General features: G+C 39.8%; 1 protein-coding gene across 3 annotated transcripts in view; it reads right to left on the minus strand.

Annotated features, from left to right (window-relative positions):
* LOC149702846 (uncharacterized) overlaps positions 1 to 24,403 on the minus strand; it is a 95,743-nt gene that overhangs the window by 1,069 nt on the left and 70,271 nt on the right. For 2 of the 3 annotated variants that reach the window (XM_089866751.1, XM_089866749.1), the window contains 26 exons: positions 13,820 to 17,794; positions 13,610 to 13,651; positions 13,495 to 13,514; positions 13,112 to 13,355; positions 12,553 to 13,049; positions 12,238 to 12,430; positions 12,041 to 12,102; positions 11,897 to 11,973; positions 11,659 to 11,828; positions 11,277 to 11,543; positions 10,658 to 11,203; positions 10,328 to 10,594; positions 9,989 to 10,270; positions 9,720 to 9,911; positions 8,969 to 9,652; positions 8,588 to 8,890; positions 8,207 to 8,512; positions 7,839 to 8,144; positions 7,445 to 7,750; positions 4,400 to 4,554; positions 4,167 to 4,329; positions 3,549 to 3,857; positions 3,377 to 3,491; positions 3,128 to 3,300; positions 2,643 to 3,061; positions 40 to 2,538 (listed from right to left, as the gene is read on the minus strand). In XM_089866751.1, coding sequence (XP_089722877.1) covers positions 40 to 2,538; positions 2,643 to 3,061; positions 3,128 to 3,300; positions 3,377 to 3,491; positions 3,549 to 3,857; positions 4,167 to 4,329; positions 4,400 to 4,554; positions 7,445 to 7,750; positions 7,839 to 8,144; positions 8,207 to 8,512; positions 8,588 to 8,890; positions 8,969 to 9,652; positions 9,720 to 9,911; positions 9,989 to 10,270; positions 10,328 to 10,594; positions 10,658 to 11,203; positions 11,277 to 11,543; positions 11,659 to 11,828; positions 11,897 to 11,973; positions 12,041 to 12,102; positions 12,238 to 12,430; positions 12,553 to 13,049; positions 13,112 to 13,355; positions 13,495 to 13,514; positions 13,610 to 13,651; positions 13,820 to 17,794 — 12,572 coding nt within the window. Of the gene's footprint in view, positions 1 to 39; positions 2,539 to 2,642; positions 3,062 to 3,127; positions 3,301 to 3,376; positions 3,492 to 3,548; positions 3,858 to 4,166; positions 4,330 to 4,399; positions 4,555 to 4,656; positions 5,943 to 7,444; positions 7,751 to 7,838; positions 8,145 to 8,206; positions 8,513 to 8,587; positions 8,891 to 8,968; positions 9,653 to 9,719; positions 9,912 to 9,988; positions 10,271 to 10,327; positions 10,595 to 10,657; positions 11,204 to 11,276; positions 11,544 to 11,658; positions 11,829 to 11,896; positions 11,974 to 12,040; positions 12,103 to 12,237; positions 12,431 to 12,552; positions 13,050 to 13,111; positions 13,356 to 13,494; positions 13,515 to 13,609; positions 13,652 to 13,819; positions 17,795 to 24,403 lie in introns of those variants that run through there. The other variant, XM_089866750.1, reaches the window with a different exon arrangement.

Consider the following 24,403-nt stretch of genomic DNA (forward strand, 5'->3'; position numbering starts at 1 on the left):
ATAAAGAGGCAAAGCAAGCTGAATGGAGATTAAAATTACCATGCTGATACAAATACGCCTCAGTTTCTTTTCCAAAGGCTGTCCATTCTTCATCCACTTAATTACAGGTTCAGGTTCTCCCATGACGCAACAGACCATTTTTACTCGATAACCTGCTGGAATGATTCTATTTTCCAATGGAGTTATGATCCTCGGGGATGAACGTGACGTTTTTGGCATTAGGCGTGTCTCAATTGGTTCAGGGATAGACTCATCCGATGACGTCGACATTTCATCAGAAAGACGGGGTATCTTGAACCACTCTCGACGAGTTAGAACTGTGGTTGGTCCGACTTGGCTATCAGAATAGTGCTTAGACGTCTTTTTAGTGTCATCCCTGTATCGTGTCATCAAGAGCGATTTGGACAAGGCGTTACTCTCGGAGACCAAGCGATTGACGTTGGACATCTCTGGTTCAGTTTCGTGAACGTCCTCTTCGCGTATTAGAGCGTGAATCGAATGTAGGAGTTCCAAATCTTCTTCCAGAGATTCCATTTCTCGGGACAAACTGGACTCTAATCGTTGAATCTCCGTTGTCTTACATTCAAATTTCTTCTCCAACTCTTCAGCGAGACTAAGAAGGCTTTCTACGCTTTGTCTGCCTGTTTCGACGGTTTCTTTCATAACTGATGGATCTATAATAATCTCTTCCGTTTCTTGCTCGGCGGCCAAGTCTTCGGTCACAAGGTCGCGTAACAAATAGTCAACTGGGTCAAAACTATCATCATCCGAGTCGAAGATGCTTGGTTCGTCGTATTGTAATGCTCTTGGTAATTCTTCGCAGTTGGCCAAATGCAGATCCTCACTTCCGTGCAACATAGAAGCTAATGAGGTTGCAATTTCAGTGTCTAGTTCGGTGAAAGTGGCAATCTCAATGACGTCAACTAATGAAAATACATTAGGTTGCGTACGAGTAATCGATGCTTGAAAATATTTTGGTAACATGGAACTAGTGAAATCATCGTTAGATTCAAACCACATTGTATTTGAGGAAGTTCCAACAATAAATGGTAGAAAAACGGGACTCGTTTCTTCCAATTCAGGCCGAAGATTTGTTGTTAAAGATTGGACTGAATCCAATGTAGTTAACAACAAAGACGAACAAATGTTCAGCAAATGTTGCAATGACGTTGAACACGTTTCCTTGTTGGGTTGCAGTATTTTCAATTCAGCAACACCAGCTTTAAATTCATTATTGGGATTGATCTCGAATTCAACGAAATTTAGCAACATTATATTGATAATTGGAATGTTTACAGAAATACTCTGGTTTCTCATTAAACTGACGGAGGCTTTTTCAAGATTAGTTGACGTTGTGAAATCGCACGATGCAGCGGTATTTAAACAGCAAACTTCGAAAATAAGCGCACTGACTCGGGTTTGAACGTCCAACAATATCACGGGACTGACTAAGTCGTAGCCAAAGTTCGGCAAATAGTGATAAATTTCCATAAAATCGTTGAAGAACGTAACATATATGCCTATTAAATGATCGAATGAAACGTTCGCTTTCGATTCTTCAATAGCAACTGGTTGAAGGTCCATAAGATTTTCTTCGTGTTCTACCGTATTTACAAAAATGCACGTCAATATTTCCGAATAAACTAATTCTCCAGCGCATTGCAAGTTAAGAATGTCATGGAAAGAGGTTGTCTCTTCTTCAAAAACTGGATTAAACACTTCTGTACCCAAAGACAATTCTTCAAGTGGTAGTCGAAAGGCTTCAGCGTCGAAATATTCCTCGAATGAACTGAAACAGGAATGAAAATGTTCCAAAGTTGTTTCGTCCATTGTTGACTGTCTTCGTGCAGCCTGTAGCCTCTTAGACATTTTCTGTCCATCGTCTTTTGATTTTGGTTCTTCGATTTGAAGAGGTTCTGAAATAGATTGTCTCACAGACAAGACTTCCTCGTTAGGACTCAAATTTATTATTTTGTCTTCCATTTCAGGAACTTCTGGTATTTTGATGTCGTTAGCAATGTCACATTCTTCCAAAGACAGATTCGTGGCTTGTGTAAATGGAATAACAATTTCTTCCTCTATCGACTGTTGTTCTTGCACTTTTTGCACACTTTGCGCATCACCCAACAGCCGCGAATGGTCAAATACATTGGCAGTTTTAACATCGATAACCAAAAGGGCTAGTACATTAAGATCTTCTAATTTCATGTATTTAGTTTGTGGTTCTAGCTCCGTCGTCTTAGCAAATTCTAACGACAGCCCTAAGTTGGAATCTTCGGAGATGGCAGGTATTTCGCTCAAACTAGCATCTTCTTCCATTGTTTGCTCACCGACCGGAACTTGGATTTTACTGGCGCTTGACATTTCGCTTTTGATTTCCGGTATCCATACAGTATCACTTTCTTCGCTTGGGTCACTCGGTCCATAGATGTTGATTGCTCGGACACGAAATCTGTAATTGTACCCATCGCATAATTCATAGACTGTTGCTGTGAGGGTGTGAGTTGTGGTAGCTTTGTACCATAAACCAACGTCCTCCTGAAAAAGAGCGAAAATATTTAAAACTTAAGAAATACCATTAAGAACAAGACTGAACCAAAAAGGTGGACCGTTTATGTACCGGACTAAGTGTAGTTACTTACACGAAGCTTTTCAATCAAGTAACTCGTAATTGGGCTACCACCATCATCTATTGGTGGATTCCACGTTAATTTACAGGACTTCCAATCCGTCCCAAGAAGGATCGGTTTGCCGACGGGTGGCCCAGGAACATCCGCGATCGTAACAGTAACCATGATCGACTCCTCTCCCAGTTCGTTTCGTGCCACGACTTTATATTCCCCAGAGTCAGAACTGCCAACGTTCAGTATTTTTAGAATGGCTGTATCATCATCCCATAAAATTGTAGTTTTTTCGTTCATAGTTAAGGGCATGTTGTTTCTGAACCAAGTGACTTCCGGAACAGGTTGTCCCAAAATATTTATCTTTAATTTCATAGTTTCACCACTGTCGTAGGTTAAACCATCGAAGTACCTAGGTGGTACTTTAATTTCAGGAGGACCTGTAAATTTCCGAATTGTAAATGGTTAAAACCAATCCAGAAGCCTCAGACCAAATTATACATTACTTTTGACAATCAAAGTAGCAGTAGTCGTTGCGGTACCGGCTTTATTAGAAGCTTGGCATTTAACCGTTCCCGCGTCTTGGATTTTAACTTCAGAAATATAAAGACTGCTGTCCGTACTGAATGTGTGAATCTTAACTTTGCGGCCCTCGTAAATCTCGAATCCATTTTTATACCTATTGGGTTGAATTGTTAAATGGAGATGAAACCAATAAATATATTTTCTTACTACTTGTATGTTTATGGCCTTACCAAACTATTTCCGGTTGGGGTTTTCCGGTAAATTCGCACGTAAACACAGCCTGGGTACTAACAACCACGGCGCAGTCTGTTATTCCTTTGGTAAAAATTGGAGCTTCGTGCTTCGCTGTACATAATTAAAGTTTGTTACAACATTTGCATATAATAATTAACGATTTCTTACGTTTTCTGAGAGTAATAATTACTGGTTCCGACTCTTTGCTAGGAGGTCCGACGCCTACACCATTTTCAGTGCAGATTCTAAATTGATACTCTAAATTGGCCATCAACCCGGACACTCTGTACTTGGTATTCAGTATGCAACGCTGATTGACTCTTGTCCAAGCATCCGACAAAAGATCTAATTGTTCCACGATGTAAGTGGAGATGGCCGATCCACCGTTGCTTTCGGGTTCGGTCCAGGTTAAAATGACGTCACCAAACGTGTCCTCGTCTACCGTTATAACTGGTTTGCCAGGTGAAGAGCAGGTTTCTACGAAGAAATTAGATAGAATATAACCGAGCCTATCTATGATTTGATGTCACGAGATAAAGGGTTGGATTGAGCGATTTGTCGTCCGGAGTCAAAGATGATACGCGCATCCCTTAGCCCTTGGGTAGACTCTCGATATAAAATTAAGGTTACCCACTCGCCCAACCTCAAGGGAACTATTCAACTCAAGGCCCTCAATTTGTTCTGATGACCCCTCTGTCCCAATCAAACGACCCACCACAAAAGCGTACATCAGACTTCCCGTAAGTTCAAGAAAGATTCTATCGGACGAAACATAATAACACTTACTTAGAGTTTCTTGTACACGAACTGGTTTCTTATTAACTAGTCCTTCGCTTCTACCGCCTTCGTTTTCGGCATACACTCTGAATTGATATATGTGCCGAGTTATCAAGCCTCTAACCTTATACGCAGTCTTATCTGCTGGGACCACCGTGTACGTTTTCCTTAACTAAGATTAAAAAACCAAAAACAAATTAGAACTGAACTTTAAGCCATTAAGTTATGTTGAAGTATCTCACCTCAATATCTAAGACATCTTTGGCCTCTATTACGTATCCTGTCAGAGTTCCACCACCCAGATCGTCAGGCGGATTCCACGATAGTTCGACAGTATCTTTGGTAACGGTTCCCAGTTGCAAAGGTCCAATTGGTCTCGATGGTGGCACTATAACTCCTGAAGATAGAGATTTAAAGTTTAATCTTGCGTATTGAACTAAAATGAATTTTAACAAACATTTAACAGAACAATGATTCAATAAATGAAATATATCCCAGATAGTTCTTAAGTATTTATTGTATTCACATTTAAAATACAAGAGACAAGGAACACCGTGGAAGCATTAGCTTCACGAGGGTTTGTAGTGGTTTTCTCATTTCAAAAACTTAAACATTTCTTAATTCCAAAAAAGGTTTAGGGCATTATCAGGAACTCAAAACCGAAAAAACAAAGTTATTTAGGGCATGTGTTTTAGATATATTTTATGGCAACAAACTGAAGAAAAAACCAGCAAAATCATGTATATTTGTTAAATTATCGAATTTAAATAACTCTAAAATTACAGACGTCGAAAATTAGAGAGTTAAATTAAGCCGATAATTTAAATGAATATTTTATCGTTTGTGGTGCAATATATTCGGATTAGGAAAACTTGAAAAAAAAAATGAAACGGTTTATCATTTCACAAAGACAATCGTTAAATATATTAATTATTTTACTCCTTTTAATTCATATAACTTGGGAGATTCGATTTAAATCATCATTAATCTCATTTAGTAATAAATTAAGTTTTTTTTTCATTTTATCATATATATTATATCCATTACGCTTTTGGGAAATATTATTATACAAGTTTATAAGAAAAGGGTTCGTTTTTATACAAAATTAATTTCCAGCTCATTTCAAAACGAGTTTCGATTTCATAATAGGGGAATAGATAAAATCAAGAAGGTTCCACAAGTCTCTCGCATTTGCAAAGGGATGCTCAAGATACTTGCGGAACCCTTTAATTAACGGTTCGTCATTTAAATCAGAATTAAAACTTAGTTAAATTGGTAAATCGCAAAGAAAATAATCGCAATTCCTAACTTCCCAGGCCTTGTGAACAAAGGAACGCGAAATTTTCATTAAACTTACTTCTTAACTATTCAATATTTAAAACATAAATAATCACAGTGGTAAAACTAATGCGATTTCAGTTAAAATTTCTGCGCATTTTGTGACGCACGCTTTTGTAATCGAAGAAATAACTGAAATAACGAACCGTTTAAAATGATTGGTGGTCAAGTACAGGCTAAACTTTCTCCGTTGTATAAAATCACGTTGATTGGCTGGTCGTAAAAGGTATATTTTTCGTAAAAAGTCCTATTTAAAGAGTGTTTCGGCGTAATGCCAAATTCGGAAAAAGTATTCGTTACGACTCATGAGCACATGTTTCGTGTAACTCCTGAGCAGAGGTTCGACGTTGGCTTCCCTAATCCAAGACGACGAAGTCTCCGTGCTGAAACTCATTGACGGAGTGTGTTCGTCGAATTCAGGCAGGTAATCATCCATTTCGTCGAAATCTAGAACAGATTTCAAATATTTTGTTATGTATGTCAAGTAACAATAAAATAATCTATTAAGTAACTCTACTGTATAGCGAAGCGCATGTTATTTTTAGTGTGTTTAATTACAGCCTATAATATCGAAAACTTAATCTAGACAGGAAACTAATCAAGTGTAAAATATTTAGTCTAAATTCTGCAACGTATCTCCCCAATTAATATCAGTAACTTACGAAGTACTGATTTAATCATATCGTAGAACTATCTCTGTACTAGCAAGTTCACCCTTTGGGTATATACTCCTTGGCTTAATCAGAAGGGGATAATAGAAGAAGGATGACACTCTGCATCCCCTTAATACTTTAGTTATGTAACATGATTCTTCCCAGGCGAGGGATCCCTTTTTGTTTGCTCTCCTGCTCATCATATGGGCATCGCACCGTGTGGTGAATTCTATAACTATTTGGTACTAAATCCTCAGCAATCAAGTCACAAACCTCGTCTTGACGTGGGACAAAAATCCATAAGCGCGCCTTGGCAAAAGTTAAGTGCTAATAGAGTAATGATGAGGGAACTATTTATCGGGTATGTGATTCGATTTAGTAACCTTGCTCCAAATGTTGGGAAGAATCATGCTACAATTACCCGGGTTTGCAGTAGACCTACACTTTTCTCGAAGAGAAGTATTATATAATTCGGGATTAGTATATTCTGGATTAAGCCAAGCTTTCTCTAGAGACACGTAACAAAATTTCAACTAAGCCTCGCAATTTATTTTCCTGACTGTAAATTCTTAAAATTATAGGCTACATGAACAGCAACATTATGATCTAATGTTATCGCTCATGCTTGTCACACATTATTTTGTTGCAAAAACGTATAAAGGTAGTCTTTGGCAAAATCAAATGTCACTTTCGAAAATAGTCCTCGATAAATAAATTTCAAAAGTCTTAGTAATGTCTTTACCAATAAGAACAAATAAAGCTAATTTTTTATAGTTAGTTTCCAAAGTGACAACGGACTTTGCCAAGATATGCAAGGACGTAAGGTTATGTTTACCTTTTCAAAATATTCGGTATATTTGCGTTCTTAAAGCGGTTTTGGTTCAGAATTTGGCTGAAAACAACAGTGTTCTCTTCTGCGAGTTTTGCTATCCCGTGTTCCCGTAATGATCGCGCGAAATCTCGACAGTAGTACAACATTATAACCACGTAAAGCGTCAAAAAAGCGAATTATTTTAAACAACAGGTTAAGAAGGGTTAAAAAAGTAGCGGTTTAGGCTAAAAAAATTAACTTAAAGGAGATGAAAAACACACGGTTGTTTTCAGATTTCTATCCGCGATGATATCGAAAAAGTATAGCCGATATACCGTCAACTTAATTTGTATTTATATTATACATATATATAAAAAACATACGTTGAAGCGATTATGATCAATTCAAAATGTGATGGCCATGCGAATTACGTCAGCCATGAGCTCGACACCACGTGACATAAATTACTTTTACGAGTAACTTACCATCTGGACGAACCACTGTGATTGGTTCCTCGGATTCCAAGGGATCACTTAATCCAATTTCGTTGTGAGCCATGATTCGCACCATGTATTCGTGACCTTCTTGAAGATCACGGATTTGCAGACGTTGGGTTTCAGCGTCCACTTGTCCAACTTCCATCCACATAATTCTGCGTGTATCCCTTAGGGCTATCGTGTAACCCGTTAATGGTGAGCCACCGTCTGATTCCGGTCTGCCCCATTCGATCAGGATAGAGCTTGGACCAGTTGATCTCATTTCCAGTGGGTCAGTTGGTGGCGTTGGTCGTTCTAAAGTAGTTTCACATAGAAAAATTTATTCCACACGAATTGAAAGTATATTCATACATACTTATGTTAATGATAAATTGTGACTTACGGGCAGTGGCTGCTAGTCGGACTGGCTCTTCAGATTCCAAAGGTGGACTCAAGCCGGCGTGATTTTCAGCCAGGACACGGAAGACGTACTCGTACTTGGAGCTCAGTTTTTCCACGGTGAACACAGTGTCATGAGGTTCGATGGTGCGAACGCGCATCCATTTTTCGGAATGGTTATCGCGTTTTTCGATGACGTACGAGGTCAATTCCGCGCCTCCGTCGCTAAGTGGAGGTTTCCAAGAGAGCGTGATGGTCTTATTGGTCGTCGAAACAACGCTCAATGGTCCAACTGGCGCCGATGGTGGAGCTATTGAATAAAAATTATATGAGTAAATGTGATTGTAGTCAAAATAGCAGCACAAGACTTACTGATTGCCACTCCAGCCACAATGGGTTGGTCGGGAGCAAAAGGTGGACTGGTACCCACGTCGTTTCTGCACGTGATACGGAAATTGTATGAAGTATTCTTTTTCATGTTGGTCACTTCCATGGTCAAGTTGCGACCGTCAGTGGAACCGACGGGTTGCCATGCCTTCTTGCCGACGTCCCTCTTCTCGACGATGTACTCCAAGATGGGACATCCTCCCGAATTCTCAGGTGGTTGCCAGCTCAATGTGAAGGAAGTGTCCGTCATGTTTGACGTTAATAGTGGTCCCTGAGGAGCTGATGGTTTGTCTGTTGTAAGCAAAACAGAAAAAAAAGCTTATTAGTAAACCTTGTGATGGAAAAAAATTAAGTTTGGTTATTTACCGAACATGCTTCTGGCCATCATAGGCTCTGAAGTGGTCGGTGGACCACGACCGTATTCGTTAACGGCCGTAATCCTGAACATGTACTCGTAACCTTCTTGCAAGTCCTGGACTGTGTAAGTAAAGGTATCACCCTTCACTTCTGTCACTTCAATCCAGACTTTGCGCTTCGCGTCGCATTTTTCGATGACGTAATTCAGGATTGTCGAACCGCCATCGTCTGTTGGTGGTTGCCAAGCGACGGTGATGTTATCTTTGTCGCATTTTGGGAATGTGATTGGAGGTTCCGGTGGACCCGGTTTGTCTATAAAAACAAATAAAAAACATATTTTAAGAAATGAGTAAATATATTTATTTCCATAAAAACATGATAAAGACTTACCTAAAACTTTCAATTTGAAATCGTAATCCTTGGTTCCGGCATCGTTTACCAGTCTCAATGTATAGGTACCACTGTCGTCTCCTTCTACGGTGCGAATGGTAATTGTAGTGTCTGTTTCGTTGATTTGAACCAGAGTATGCTTCGTGGATTCCAACGGTACTCCGCTTTTCAACCACGTTATCTTGGGTTGAGGGAAACCTGACACAATGGCCTTAAGAATGTATTCGGAACTTTGGTTGAGACGAACGTTCTTCAGCGAAGGGTCGAAATCAGCTGAAGGTAGTTCTTGCACTTTAAGGTTGCACGTAGTTTCGACTGTTCCCAACTTGTTAGTGGCTTTACACGTGTAAGAGGCGGCCGACTTGGGTCCCGTCTCACTGATGGTCAAAGTAGCCACTTGGTTCTCGAAGGTTGTGGTGACGCTTCTCAAAACCATCATGTCTTTACCATTCTTCAACCATTTAACAGTAGGAACTGGCGAGCCAGATATACGGCACTGCAAAGTGGCCGGACACTTAAGACCTGTCGCCACATCTTGAAGATGTTCAATAACGACCGGTGGTTCTCCGGCTTTGGTTTCTTGTACAGGAATGTATTTGGTCCCAGGGGAAGGGTCGCTTTTGCCAACATCGTTGACAGCTATCACTCGGAACATGTATTCCATACCTTGCTTCAAGTTTGTCACTGCATAACATTTACGTTAGCTTTATCTAAGTAAATACTTCTATAAATATAGTTATGTATTAAATACCTCTGTGATGTCTTTCGGTAATCTTAAAGGTTTCGTTTACTGTGGACCACCTCAAAGTATTTCTATCGTGATACTCAATGATGTAATTGTTGACTGGTGCTCCACCGTCGCTCTCTGGTGACTTCCAGCTCAAAGTTAGTGAATCGTTACCGATTTCGGATGCCTCAGGCGTACCAGGAGGTCTGGGCTTATCTAAATTTAACGAGAGTTGAAATAATGTTTAGGCACACGACATTATTTAGTACTTAAAGAGCGCAACCATTCCTTACCAATAATAGATATCGTGAAGTCCGTGTTGCTTTCACCATATTTGTTCTTTAGTTTCAAAGTAAAGTTGGCCGTTGTGTCAGGATCGTCGACCTTGCGGACGGTCAGCGTAGTTCTAGTCTTTCCAGAATCGGTGGTGATCTTTTTGGAAGGCGACAATTGTTTGCCGTTGAACAACCATTCTATTTTCGGCGGTGGAACGGCCACAAATGGAACGTCAATGGTAGCAGTTTCCCCGCGTTTAACTTTAAAGATGCGCTGGTCGTTTTCAACCCGAGGTGGAGCTGTAATACAATGTCTTAGTACCAAACCAGAATCCGAAAAAGTTGGTAAAAACATACCTTCTACGTTGAGAGTGGAAGAACAAATCTTATCCAATAAGGTGCAAGTGTAAATACCACGATCTTCTAGCGTAGCCTCACGAATAATGAGTTTTCGCTGGCGACCTTCCTTTTCCACCACAACGCGTTGAGTCGGGAATAGTTCTTCTCCATCTTTCATCCACTTCACCTCTAAAGTTTCGCGGGTCAATTCAACCAATAAGGTAACGACGTCACTCTCACGGACAATAACGTCTCGTAACTTTAGTGTGAACTCCGCTGACGCTTCTAATATGGACAAGATAAATTATTTCTACAGTTTACAAAGAAAGCACACCAGTTGGAATTTACCTTCAACATGTAGTTTTGTACTGGTTTGAACGTTACCGGCCACGCAGGTATACTGGGCTGTATCGTCCACACTAACGCCACGAATGAGCAACTTTCTGTATACATTTTCTTTAACGAAGACGAATCGCTCTCCGATTTCGTCTTCCGGCACGGGCTTGCCGTCTCTAAGCCACGTAACTTCGGCGTCTGGTGATGATAAGGTGACAGTGAAAACTGCATCAGTGTCTTCGGGAACAGTGGTTTTTTCAGGAAGTTTGGCCGTGAATTCCACAGTGGGAGCTTCAACTTTCAAGGCAGCCGATGATTTTTTGTCACCGACTCTGCACGTGTAGGTACCCATGTCGTCGAAGGTTGCATTGTAAATGAACAACGTTTGCTTCTTGCCATCAATTTTCAATTGTACATGTTCACTGAATTGAATCTCTTTGCCATCCTTGAACCATTTAACCAAGGCGTCACCCTTGGTTAATTCAATGTTGAAGGTCGCCGTCTCGTTCTTAATGACCGTTTGGTCGTTCATTTCACCTACGATCTCAGGTGGTAATTCTGGAAAGTTATTAAAGAATTTAGTAAATTAACCTTTTCAGTTGCTTCAATTATGTCACCATGAAGTACTTACCAACTACAACAAGATCAGCCGTGCATTCTTTGTCACCCAACGCGCAGGTATATTCTCCTTCATCCGTTAAGGTGGACTTGCGAATGATCAGCTTCCTGAACTTGCCTTCCTTCTCAATATCGTATTTGTCACCAGGTTTAATTGGTTCACCATCCTTGTGCCATGTAACTTCAGCATCTTCGGACGAGACGCAAGCAACAAACGTCGCCGATTCACGTTCCTTAACCTCGACATCTTGCATCTTTTCGATAAACTCGACATCCGATTCTAAACAATATAATGTACACCTTTATTTTTCGAAATCTTTATCCCTTATAACATATTCAAACGAGAAGATAACGGTGGTCTTATGACTATTCAAAAGCTAAAGTATAACGCTTACTTTGGACCGTAACCTTGGCGGTGTGTTCGGCAGTGCCTAAAGGATTTTTCGCCACGCATTTATAAGTACCGGTGTCTTTTTCCGGTTTAGCTTCTTTAACCGTGATGGTGTGGACTTCTTTTTCGTGCGTGATTTTGATGGTTTTGGTTTCCTTAATAGGCTTATCATTCCTGTATTAGACATTTAAAAATGTATTAATACTAAAACTGATATAAAATTTAACTGATTATGATCATACTTGGTCCAGGTGACTTCAGGAGGTGGTAAACCAGAGACTTTAGTGGTTAGTACTATCGTCTCTTTCTCCATAACGATCTATGTAAAGTAGAATTTGTGTTAAATTTAATTCACATTAAAATTAAATTATAATATAATTAATTACCAAATCTCCAAATGTTTGAATGAAGGACGGCGGCTCTTCTTTAGGTTTCTCTGGCGTTTTTTCTACACAAAAAATAAGAAGCACTTAAATTGGAATGGTGTTTAACATGTTTATGGATGAAGGTTGCCGATACAGGGTTTACGTACGTACAAAGACGACTATAAATAACACAAAATTCAACTACTATTTCAAATTACCTTTAACTGTAAGTTTCATGGAAGTAACTGCTTTTCCTTCAGTGTTTTCAGCAACGATATCGTAAATGCCAGCATCTTCCGGTTTAGCGTCCTCAATTGTAACAACAACGATATTCATGTGGATGTCCCAAACCGTCTTGATCTTTGTCCTCTTGGTTTCTTTCAGAGGCTCACCGTTATGATACCACGTGACCTTAAATGATATTCATTTAAACGCATAATTAAAAACAAGTATAAAAAAGGCTTAAGTCTCCAACAATTCTTTACAACGCAAATTTTCATAAAATGTTAAATGTAATTGAAAACTTTACTCACAACTGGTTCTGGAACTCCCGCAACTTTACACTCCATTTCAACCGTTGAGCCTTCAGGTACGGTTCTATGTTTCGGTTGAGACGCGAACACGGGCGGAATTCCTTCGAGAATATCAGCCAGCGACGATTCCCGAGATAAACTTCTTCTGGACAACGGCGCTGACATATCGCTACCGTGATCGGACAATGGCGCTTCAACGATGAATTCCGCCGAACAGGATGTGAAACCCGCGGTATTTTTCGCGACTACCGTATAAGTACCGGCGTCTTCAGGGAAAACTTCGCGAATAATTAATGTGGTCACATTGTCCTCGTCGTAAAAGATTTGGAATTCTTGCGAAGGTTTGATAATGGCTGTTTGTTTGAACCATATAACGGTTGGTCTGGGGTTACCCGTTACTTGGCATTCCAATTGCGCCGTTTGTCCATCTTGAACTTTGATCGGTTTAAGCTTCTTAACAAATTTGGGAGCCGCCATCTTCTCACCCGGTTTCGGTTCTATTGCAAGGTTATGCAATTAACATAACAATTCAGACTAAAAAATAAATTGGTACACTTACTGTCGAAAACAGGTAATTTCTTAATCTTTTCATCGATTTTCTCGTGCATGTAATGCGTGTATGTCACAGCGTCTTGAAGTAATTCAGAAGGTATCCATCCCGTTTCTTGAGTAAGGCACTTCTTGACGAACCAATAATCACCACGAGTTTTTTCTATAACATAGACTCGTTCACCTTCTACGATAGTCAAGGAGTCGCGTTTTTCCGAAGTGTAAGATGTGACCGCCACAAACTGGTCGATGTCCTAAAATGCAATAATTTCCCAAATTATAAAAAAAATAATTTAGCTTAATTATCGAAGTTATGAAGACTCTAACCAACCCATTACGCATACCCGTAAAAGTAATTAGATTTTTGTTTGACAAGAAAAATGTTATACATACCGTAAGACTTTCCAAATCTTCTGTAAAACCCCAAAGAGAAAAAATACATATTTTTAATTAGTGAATGTATCATGCAGTTGTTTTTTTAAATGAAAATAATGAAAATGTTTTTTACCTTGAGTAACTTCTTTTTGCTGAATAATGATTTTTGTTGAGTCTGTAAACGAAAGTATTGGTCTTATTAAAAAGAAAAAGTATAAGGCAATTTTGTTTTAAGTTAGGTCTCATAAGTATGACGTCGCTTTCTTTTTCCGAGAGCTAGCTTGAGAATATCATATGACACTGTATGACTAGAGTCAAATATATATTTATACTAATGATATACCTTCAGCTTCTTCGTATTTTGGTTCCGGTTTCTCCGATGGTATTTCCAAACTTAGAGATTCCTCAGCGTCCTCGGTGATAACGGGTTTCTTTGGTTTCACCTTTCTTTTTTGAGGTACTTGGAATGTCTCCTCCACGTCCTCTGGTTTCTCCTCTTCCGGTTTTTCTTCCTGTTTCAGCGTGACGGCGAAAGATTCTTCTACTGGCCCACTGTCCTTTGGCTTCTTCTTTTTCTTGGGCAAAGTGACTGCGAATTCTGACTCTTCAGTGCTTTGAACCCTTTGAGTAGTCTCTTCCGTGGTCAAAGTGGCTTGGAAGTCTTCAGAAACGTGAGATTCCTTTCTTCGTACCCTTCTAATGGAAACGAATTCCGTGGACTCGTCTTCTTGTCCTTCATACGTCGTAGTTTCATCGTAAGTTGACGTTTGTTCGTCTTCGTACACTTCCACATCCTTGATAACCTCAACCTCTTTTTTAATGGTGACTTCCGCCGAATCTTCCACCGTTTCGAATTTGACTTTCTTTTTCTTGTCTTTGATGACAATCTTGGCCGTTTCTTCAATTGTCTCTGTTGGTTTCTCCTCTTTTGGTTTTTCCTTTAGCGAGATGTCGAACGATTCCTCCGTGTCTTTAGGTTTTTTCTTCTTGTCCGGTTTCACAGTGAACGATTCATCCACGTCTTCCGATTCATCTCTTGGTTTCTTTTTAGGCTTAAGTTTTAATGCGAAACTTTCCTCAACCGGACCCTCTTCCGGTTTCTCCTTGGGAAACGAAACTGAAACTTCGGAAGTGGTTTCTTCTACGATAGATGAGCGTTTCTTCATGGTGAACTGTTGAGTAATATCTTCAACAGTCGTGCGACGTTTAAAGGAAACCATTTGGTCGACCTCATCAATTCTTTCAAAATCTTCCCTAGTCTCATCAGTTTCTTCGACAAAAACGTCTTTTTCGATAATAACCTCCTTTTTGATAGTCACTTCCGCCTCTTCTTCCGTGGTGACGTAAGGTTTCTTTTCGACTTCCTTTACTATAGTCAAATCAGCCTCTTCTACTTCTTCGATAACTGGTTTCGGTTTCGTTGGCTTGGATGGTAATGTCAGAGCGAAAGATTCCTCTGTGTCTAATGGTTTGGTTGGTTCTTTTGGTTTCATCTTGACCTCGAAAGATTCCTCAACAGATTCTTCCTTTGGCTTCTTCTTTTTCTTGCCAGGCAATGTAAACGCAGCTTCTGGTCCCTCTGGAGCCTCTTCCGGTTTCTTGGGTTTGATTTTAAATTGTGTGGAAACTTCGTCTTCCTCAGTCACTTTCTTCTTACGAGTCAGTTTCACGGTTTGTTCCGTTTCTTCCTCTTCTACGTGCTTAACATCCTCTTCGATAATAACCTCTTTTTCGACGATAACTTCTTTCTTAATGGTAACTTCTGACGTTTCTTCTTCAACTTTGTAATCTTCTTTCTGGGAAGTGAGGATGATCGTAGTGTCGGTGGTTTCTTCTGTGGTAGAAACCTCTTCTGGTTGAGGTTTCGCTTTGGGTTTGATCACGAATGATTCCTCGACGGCAGATTCCTCTTTTACGGGTTCTTCTGGTTTAGCTGGAAGTTCGAAAGTTGCCTCTTCGTCAGCCGGTTTCTTGGGTTTCTTTAGTTTGAATGGAACGTTAAAGCTCTCTTCAACCGGTTGTTCTTCTTCAGGTTTCTTCTCTTCTGGTTTTTTCAAAGTAACCTCGGCTTCGACTTCCTTCTTTTCCTTCAGTTTCAAACTGACTTTCTCTTCTGTGTCGGTGATGGAAGCCTTCTTTTTCTTGGGCTTGGTTACTTTGGGTTTCTTAAGTTCTGGCTGTTCCGGAGCTTCAACTATGATTTCTTTCTTAACAGTTACCTCGGCCTCTTCTTCCGTGATGACATACTCTTTTTGTTGTTGGACCAGTTTGATATCTACGCTTTCTTCTTCGTCTACTGTCGGCTTTTCTTCTTTTGGCTTTTCTGGCAAAGTTATTTTGAAGGAGTCCTCGACTTCGGACACTTCCTGTGGTTTTGGTTTTTTACGCAAGGTAATTTCAGCTTCAGCATCTTGCGTTTCTTCCTTCGGTTTCTTTTTCAGAGTGAATTTTTCCTCGACCTCCTGGGTCTCTTCTTCCTTGGGCTTTTCTAGCTTGAAAACCGCTTCCGCAGTCTCATCCACAACTTCGACTGATTTCTTGGATTTTTTCTTAATCGTAATCTTTTCCTCGACGTCGGTCACTTCTTCCGGCTTCTTTGGTTTCTTTTTCAAAGTGATCTTTTCCTCAACTTCCTCGACCTCCGGTTTTTCTTCTTGAGGTTTCTGCAAAGTAATCGCCGTCTCAACCACTTCTTCTTCGACAGGTTTCTTGGGTTTTTTCTTCAAGGTTATCTTTTCCTCAACTTCCTCGACCTCTGGTTTTTCTTCTTGAGGTTTCTGCAAAGTAATCGCCGTCTCAACCACTTCTTCTTCGACAGGTTTCTTGGGTTTTTTCTTCAAGGTTATCTTTTCCTCAACTTCCTCGACCTCTGGTTTTTCTTCTTGAGGTTTCTGCAAAGTAATCGCCGTCTCAACCACTTCTTCTTCGACAGGTTTCTTGGGTTTTTTCTTCAAGGTTATCTTTTCCTCAACTTCCTCGACCTCTGGTTTTTCTTCTTGAGGTTTCTGCAAAGTAATCGCCGTCTCAACCACTTCTTCTTCAATAGGTTTCTTGGGTTTTTTCTTCAAGGTTATCTTTTCTTCAACTTCTTCTGGCTGTTCTTCTTTTGGTTTCTCCAAAGTAATTGCTGTCTCAACCACTTCCTCTTCGACAGGTTTCTTGGGCTTCTTCTTCAAGGTTATCTTTTCTTCAACTTCCTCTGGTTTTTCTTCTTGAGGTTTCTGTAAGGTAATCGCCGTTTCAACAGCTTCTTCTTCAACGGGTTTCTTGGGCTTCTTCTTCAAGGTTATCTTTTCTTCAACTTCCTCTGGCTGTTCTTCTTTAGGTTTCTCCAAAATTATCGCAGTCTCAACTACTTCTTCTTCGACAGGTTTCTTGGGTTTTTTCTTCAATGTTATCTTTTCTTCAACTTCTTCTGGCTGTTCTTCTTTTGGTTTCTCCAAAATAATTGCTGTCTCAACCACTTCCTCTTCGACTGGTTTCTTGGGCTTTTTCTTGATGGTAATCTTTTGCTCAACTTGTTCGTAAATCTCCTCGATGGGTTTCTCCTCCAGTTTAATTTCTATAGTTTCTTCTTCGGTGGTTTTCACTGGCTTCTTCAATGTAATCTTTTGTTCCACTTCTTTTGGAGCTTCTTGTACTTCCGGTTGCTCAGAAACGGCCTCCTTAAGTGGTTCTTCGACAATAACGGCCTTATGTTCTTGGGGTTTCTCTTCAATGGATTCTTCAGGAGCAGTTTCGTCTTCGGGCGTCATTTTCTCATCAGCGGTTTGAGGTTGTTCTTGCAAGGCTTCGTGGAAAGTGTACTCTTCGACTTCTTCCATTTCAACGACATCAGAGGATATTTTCAAGTCGGCCTCAGCATCTGCGACTGACTTTTTCTTCTTCTTGGGTATCATAACTTGGAAGCTTTGTTCGGTATCTTCCGGTTCTGTAGGCTCTTCTGGCTCGGGTTCTTTCAAAACAATCTTGAAGCTTTCCTCGACTGGTTTCGAATCGGGTACTGGTTTAGGTTCAATAGGAATGCATTCTTGGTATTCCTCTTCCACTTCGACCACTTCTTCAACCACTTGAACCTTCTTGGGTTCTGGCAGTTTGGTTAGCTTCAATTTTTTCATAGCCATTAAAGCTTCCTCCTTGGGTTTCTCTTCAACCGGAAGCTGTTTAGGGGTCTTCTTTTTGACCGGAGTGAGTGTGGGTAGTTGTTCGGGCTTCACTTCAGGTGCAACTTCCTCTTTAGGCTTTTCCGGTGACTTCTTTTTGGTTTTAGGTTTGATTTCAGCAACGGCTTTCTCCTCTGGTTTCTTTTCCTCCTCAACTGTTTTGTCGCAAACGAAAATTAAATATTAGATTACAAGTGCGGGCTTCACAACCCTGTAAAAATCTCATTTCTTGGTTAGTTCAAAACTATTTGTATAGATGAAGCCATGCTCTATTATAAGCAATACCTACCTGAAAGGTTTGTTTATATAAGTTTAGAATATATGATTTTAAATTTAATTTTTTTTTTAATTTATTTTTTAGATATAGTTTTTTAGAATTTTTAGTTTCTATTGTAATGTTGGGCTTTTTAATAATTTTAGATGTATGTTTAATAGCATTTTCACACAGCGTTTTTGTTAAAAGCGTTTCAAGCCATTTGTTTAGACAAAATGGAGTATTCTTACCTATTTCCGGCTTACTCTCTTCAGGTTTATCTTCCGGTTTTAGAATTATTTCCGTTTTAGCTTCGTCTATAACCGTTTCAGGTTGAGGTTTGATAACCTCTGTGACCTCAATCACTTCTTTTTTCTTTGGTTTCTTCAACTGAATAACTTCTGAAACATCTTCTGGTTTCTCTTCCTCGGGTTTTTCCTCTTCTACCAACTTAACCGTAGGTTCAGTTGTTTCTTTCTTTTTAAGGGTGAGTTGCACGCTTGCTTCGTCCTCCGTTTTCTCTTCCGGCTTTGGTACCTCAAGTTCAGCTTCCTCGTCTTTTTTAACCTTGGGCTTTTTCTTTTTAAGTTTTACTTCCGTTATTTCATCCTTAGGTTTCTTTGTCTTCTTAAGTTTTACCGTTTCGGATACCTCTTCTACTTTTTCAACAGGCTTTTCTTCAGGCTGCTCCTCTGGTAGGGTAATTTTAACCTCTTCTATCTGTTCCTCTGGTAGGGTAATTTTAACCTCTTCTATCTGTTCCTCAACAGAGGGTTTCTTAGTTATCTTAATAGACACCTCTTCAGGCTTGATTTCTGGTACCGTTTCTTCAGTAACTTCTACCGGTTTTTCATCTTTTTTGGGTTTCTTAAGCTCGATTGTTTCTGTAGTTTCCTGTACTTCCTCCGGTGTTTCTTTAATCTTTTTCGGTTTTTTAATTTTAATTGTTTCAACTGATTCTTCAACCTTTTCTACACTCTCAACAGGTTTGAGTTCTACCAACTCGTCGACCGTGACAGTAGCTTTTTCAGTGTCGTGTGGAACAATATCAATTTTTTCGGTTGATTCTAGAACCACTTCCGACTCACCCGGAACTTTGAGTAGGTCCTCTGTTTTAAGTTCTTTTGCCTTATCTTTGGTGATGTCAGGTACATCAAGTTCGCCCATCTCATCCGTGAAATCGGAAGTGACCGAAGATTTACCAAGTTTAAGTAGCGCTTCCGTTTTTTCTTCCTTTGCCTTTTCTTTATCTTTTGGTTTTTTAGGTTTGAGTTCGACGGTAGTTTCCTCAGTTACTTCCGAAACTTTAGGAACTTTAAGTAGTTCATCTTCCTTAAGAGGTTTGGCTTCATCCTTCAATGTCTTTTTAATAGTAAATGCTTCAGTCGTTTCTTCGACCATTTCAGTTAAACCTTGTTTGGGAACTTTCATTAGTTCTTGCTCCTTGAGGTGTTTGACTTCGCCTGGTTTGGTTTCTTCAACGGTAAGTTGTTCAACCGATTCTTCCAAGGTCTCAGACACTTTAGGGATCTTTAGCAATTCCTCGCCCTTAACTTCCTTAGCCGTTTTAGGTTTCTGTTCTTCCGGTTTAATGACTTCAGTAGTTTCCGGAGTTTCCGTTAGTTGAGTCTCCTTTGAAATCTTCAACAGTTCATCAGTTTTTACAGTTGTAACTGATTCGCCTTCAATAGGAGCATCGGCAAATTGTTCCGTAGTCTCTTCAGTGACACTAGAAACCTTGGGTATTTTAAGCAGTTGTTCAGACGATACTTCTTTGAGTGAACTCTTATCAAATTGATCTGGTTTAAGTTCTTGAGTTACTTCTTCGGTAACTTCAGTTACACCAGGAACCTTCAAAAGTTCCTCGGATTTAATTTGAGTCACAGTCTCGGTGGTTGTTTCCTCTTTCACAGTCAACGTCACAGAATCCAGAGGTACATCTTCACTCTTTTGTTCGGCAGTTTTAATTTCAACCGTTTTGGGTTTTTTCTTTTTCTTAAGAGTCACCGTTTCTTCCGTGGTTTGAGGTTTATCCTCGGATATAGACTTTTTCTTCTTTTTGATGGAAATTTTAGTTTCTGGAGTTTCCTCAACCACTTCTGGTTTTTCTTCAACCGGTTCTTCTACTGGTTTTTCAGTTTTCTTAAGAGTAATCACTTCTTGAGTCTCTTCCGTAATCTCAGCCGCTTGTGGTTTTTCTGGAAGTGTTACCGAAATTTCCGAAGGTACCTCATCCTTTTTCAAAGTAATTACTTCTGTAGGCGTAATAGTCTCGATTTCTTCTACAGTCTCAACAATTTCAAGCTTTGCCTCGCTGACTTCTTCCGATTTTTTCTTCTTTTTCTTCAAAGTTATTGTTTCTTTACCTTCAGGTTTGTCCTCGGATATAGACTTCTTTTTCTTTTTGATAGTAATTTTAGTCTCAACTTCCTTCTCTTCCACTACTTCCGGTTTGTCCTCAACCAGTTCTGGTTTCTTTTCTTCGCGTGGTTTCAGCGTAATGGTCTCGGACATCTCTTCGCTTATTTCGGCAGCTTGTGGCTTCTCGGGAAGTGATACTTTGAATTCCTGAGGTTTGTCTTCTTGGGTGATTTCTTTGCTTGGTATGGATGAAACCTCTTCCAGAGTCTCTACAACTTCTTCCTTCACTTCTGTTTTGGGTTTCTTTTTCTTTTTAAGAGAGATAGTCTCTTCTGTGCTTTCCGGAAGTTTCTCTTCGGTGATTGATTTTTTCTTTTTCTTCAAAGTTATTTTAGTTTCGGTTTCCTTTTCATCAGGTTTCTCTTCCACTTTTTCTTCCACCACCTCTGGTTTCTCCTCAACCTTTGTCTTGAGGGTTACTTGCTCAACGGTCTCTTCAGTTAACTCACTCAATTGTGGCTTTTCAGGAAGAGTAACTTCTATGTCTTTTGGTTTTTCTTCTTGGGTAATTTCTTCAATCGGTAGAGGTTTAACTTCTTCGATAACTTCATCGGGTATAACAATCTCCATTTTCTCCTCGTTGACTTCCGGTTTTGGTTTCTTTTTGGCTTTCAATGTTACGGTTTCTTGTGGTGCTTCCGGAATAGACTCCTCAGTAATTGACTTTTTCTTCTTTTTAATGGTAATCTTAGTCTCCGTTTCTTTCTCTTCATGTACCTCTGGTTTTTCTTCAACCACTTCAAGTTTAACATCCTTCTTTTCTTTTAAAGTTATTACTTCCATAGTTTCTTCTGTGATATCGGCTGTTTGAGGTTTTTCCGGTAACGTGACTTTAAATTCCAAAGGTTTTTCGTCTTGATCAACTTTTTCAGGTAATTTCGGAGATATTTCTTCTACAGTTTCATCCGGTTCCTTAATTTCCATTTTCTCTTCCGTTATTTCCTTCTTGGGCTTCTTTTTCTTTTTCAACGTAACAGTTTCTTGAGTCTCTTCCGGGACTGTCTCTTCAGTAATAGACTTCTTCTTTTTCTTAATGCTTATTTTCATTTCGGTTTCTTGTTCCACTTCTGGCTTTTCCTCTTCGATGGTTTTTACTTCCTCCGGTTTTTTCTCTATTGGTTTGAAAGTTATCGTTTCCGTTGTTTCCTCAGAAATTTCGGCAGTTTGTGGCTTTTCGGGGTGACCAAGAGTCAGAGTTTTAGTAACTTCATCCGTCTTCATAATCACAATTTCACCCGTTGTCACTTCCTCCTGAGTAATTTCCTTGATGACCATTTCTTCCTCGTTCACTTCCGGCTTTTTAGGCTTCTTTTTCTTTTTCAAAACTATAGACTCTGTATCAGGTTTTAGTTCATCCTCTGTTTTTGATTTCTTCTTCTTTTTAATAGTAATTTTCGTTTCTGTTTCTTTTTCCACTTCCGGCTGTACATCTTCGATGAGTTTTATTTCCTCTGGTTTTTTATCTTTCGGTTTAAAAGTAATGGTTTCCGATGTTTCCCCAGAAATCTCTGCTGTTTGTGGTTCTTCGGGAAAGCCTAGAGTTAGCGTTTTAGTGACCTGATCTGTTTTCATAGTCACAATTTCACTTGTTGTCACTTCTTCTATGACTTCCTCCTGCGTAATTTCCTCTATGATGAGTTCTTCCTCATTCACATCAGGTTTCTTGATCTTCTTTTTCTTTTTCAAAACCACTGATTCGGTATCTGGTTTAAGCTCTTCCTCTGTTTTCGATTTCTTTTTCTTTTTTATGGTTATTTTGGTTTCAGTTTCTTCAACTGTTTCAGGTTTCTCTTCCTCAGTTTCGGGTTTTTCAATTTCTTTCTTTTTAGCTTTTAGAGTTATCACATCGGACGTTTCATCGGTTGTATCAGCCAGTTGTGGTTTTTCCGGAAGTGAGACTGTCATATCTAACGGTTTTTTACCTCCTTTCTTGATTGTCACCTTTTGCCCTGATATTTCCTCGATAACTTCGTCCTGTTCCGTAGTGACTATGGTTTCGGTGGTTTTCTTGAAAGTGTGTGTTGCAACCTCAGTGACCACTTCCTCTGTGGGCTTACTTTCTGTAACTGTTTCAGTCACCTCACCAGGGGCTTGTGATATCTTAGCAATAGTGAGAAGTTTATCGGTTGTTTCTTCTGTTGGTAATTCTTCAATAACCAATGGCATATCTAAAGATTCTAAGAATTCCTCAGGGACAGATTCGTCAACAGTTTCTTCCGTCAGAGTTTTTCTAGTTTTTGTCTTTTTAGTAACCGTCAGACCTTCTCTGGTTATTGTAGTTTCAGTCGTTTCGGTCTCAACGCTAGTTGGTCCCTCTTTTTTCTTCTTTTTCATGGTAATTCTCATTTCCGTTGGTTTTTCTTCAACTTCTTCGGTAACCGTGATCTCTTCAACCTCTTTTGTTTTGGGCATTTTCTTCTTTTTGAGTTCAATACTAGTCGTGGTTTCTTCGGGAACTTCCGGTTGGTCTCCTTCGAAAGAGTCCATGCTAGAAACCCGAACTATAGTCTTTTCTTCAGTGATTTCAGAAGGGAAAATTTCTTTGGTGATAACTTCAAAGTCAAACTCGTCGACGTATTCCCATTGGATGAAATCTTCATCCTCGACCGGTATGTTGATCTTGGAAATGTTCTTTTTGGTAAACTCCGCTTCAGATACATCTTTCGGTTTCTTTGATTTAATGGTAACATCAATTTCTTCAAACTCTTCTACCGTTTCTTTTGACGATTTTCGTTTTGGTTTCTCTTTGGGCTTTTTCTTTTTCAAGGTAACGTCCATTTTCTCAGTGCTTTCGGTAATTACAACGTCTTCTTCCTCTACGTCTTTCACCTTCTTGGGTTTCTTCAGACCGATAGACACTTTTGTGACTTCCTCATCAGTAACGTCTTCTGGTCTAGAAATTTTCACTTCTTCTATAAACTCGGGTTTCTCTTCTTCAAAGATCATAACGCCCTCGACCTTAAACTCTTCCGGTTTTTTCTTGGAAGTGATTTTAATGGATTTAGCTTCAAATTCCTGTATTAGAGGCTCTTCTTCGACTACTATCTCAACTTTCTCATCTTCTTCCGGTTTCTTCTTTTCTTTCTTTTTGAGCTTTATCTCAACATTTTCTGTCACTGTATCCTCTTGAACGATGCTTTCGGTGATTATTGGCATTTCTTGCAGTTGTAGAGAGTCTCGTTTGATATGTTTGATTTTTTCCTCTAGCTTAATCTCGGGTACTTCTTCCTCTTCTTCAACGATTGGGCGTGAGAGACCCAGAGTTGTAGTGTCGTATTCTTGATCAGTTACGTCCTCGATGGTGGGACGGGATGGTTTAGCTTCACCTGACGAGTAAACTTCGGATATTTCCGTGTATTCGACGATTTTGTCTCCCTCCCTAGCGAAACGAATAGTTTTTGCCGTGTGCGTTTTGGTCTCTTTAACCTCTTCAGGTTTCTCGGTTTCTTCGTCCGGTTCGGTTACTATAAACTCAGAGGTTTCTTTAACCTTTTCAGGTTTGCGTTTTTCTTTCACATCGAAAGTGTCAGTTTCAATGGGTTTGAGCAGCTGTTCAACTACTTCGGTGATTTTAGCGGCGGCTGTCTTATGTTGCTCGAAAAACTCTTCGGCAAACTCGTCCTTAAAAGTCTCGTCAAATGAGAAGCTTTCTTGCTCAAAGAACGATACCGTGGCAGTTTCTTTGAAATGAACCTTCTTGGGTTTTAGGTCTTCAACTGACGTCTCTGCTTCAACAGAAGAAACCAAAATCGGTTCTTGTACCGGAGTGTTAGGGCGTGCAGTGGATTCTTTTGGCTTTTTCGTCACCAGTTCCTCTACAGTCATCTGAGTAATTGCTTCTTCTATTAAAAGGGGCTGTTCTGGGGCCAGGGATGTTTTCGCTTGCGTCGTTTTGAACGATTCTGGCTGGAAGTCTTCCGGAGTGTCACCTACTTGAACTTCGGTAATTACCAAATGTTCCTCTGGACTTATTTGGGGCTTAGCTTTAGATTCCTTGGGTACAGTCTCCTCGAAAGTGTCTTCCTTTTGCTCGACAACTAACTCACTAACGGTTATATGTTTTTCCGTGGGGACCGTAAAAGGCGCCGTA

The sequence above is a fragment of the Phalangium opilio genome, unplaced genomic scaffold, assembly GCF_054372755.1.
Source record: "Phalangium opilio isolate 3A_F unplaced genomic scaffold, DU_Popi_V2 ptg000017l_1, whole genome shotgun sequence".
In the NCBI taxonomy this organism is placed as follows: Eukaryota; Metazoa; Arthropoda; class Arachnida; order Opiliones; family Phalangiidae; genus Phalangium; species Phalangium opilio.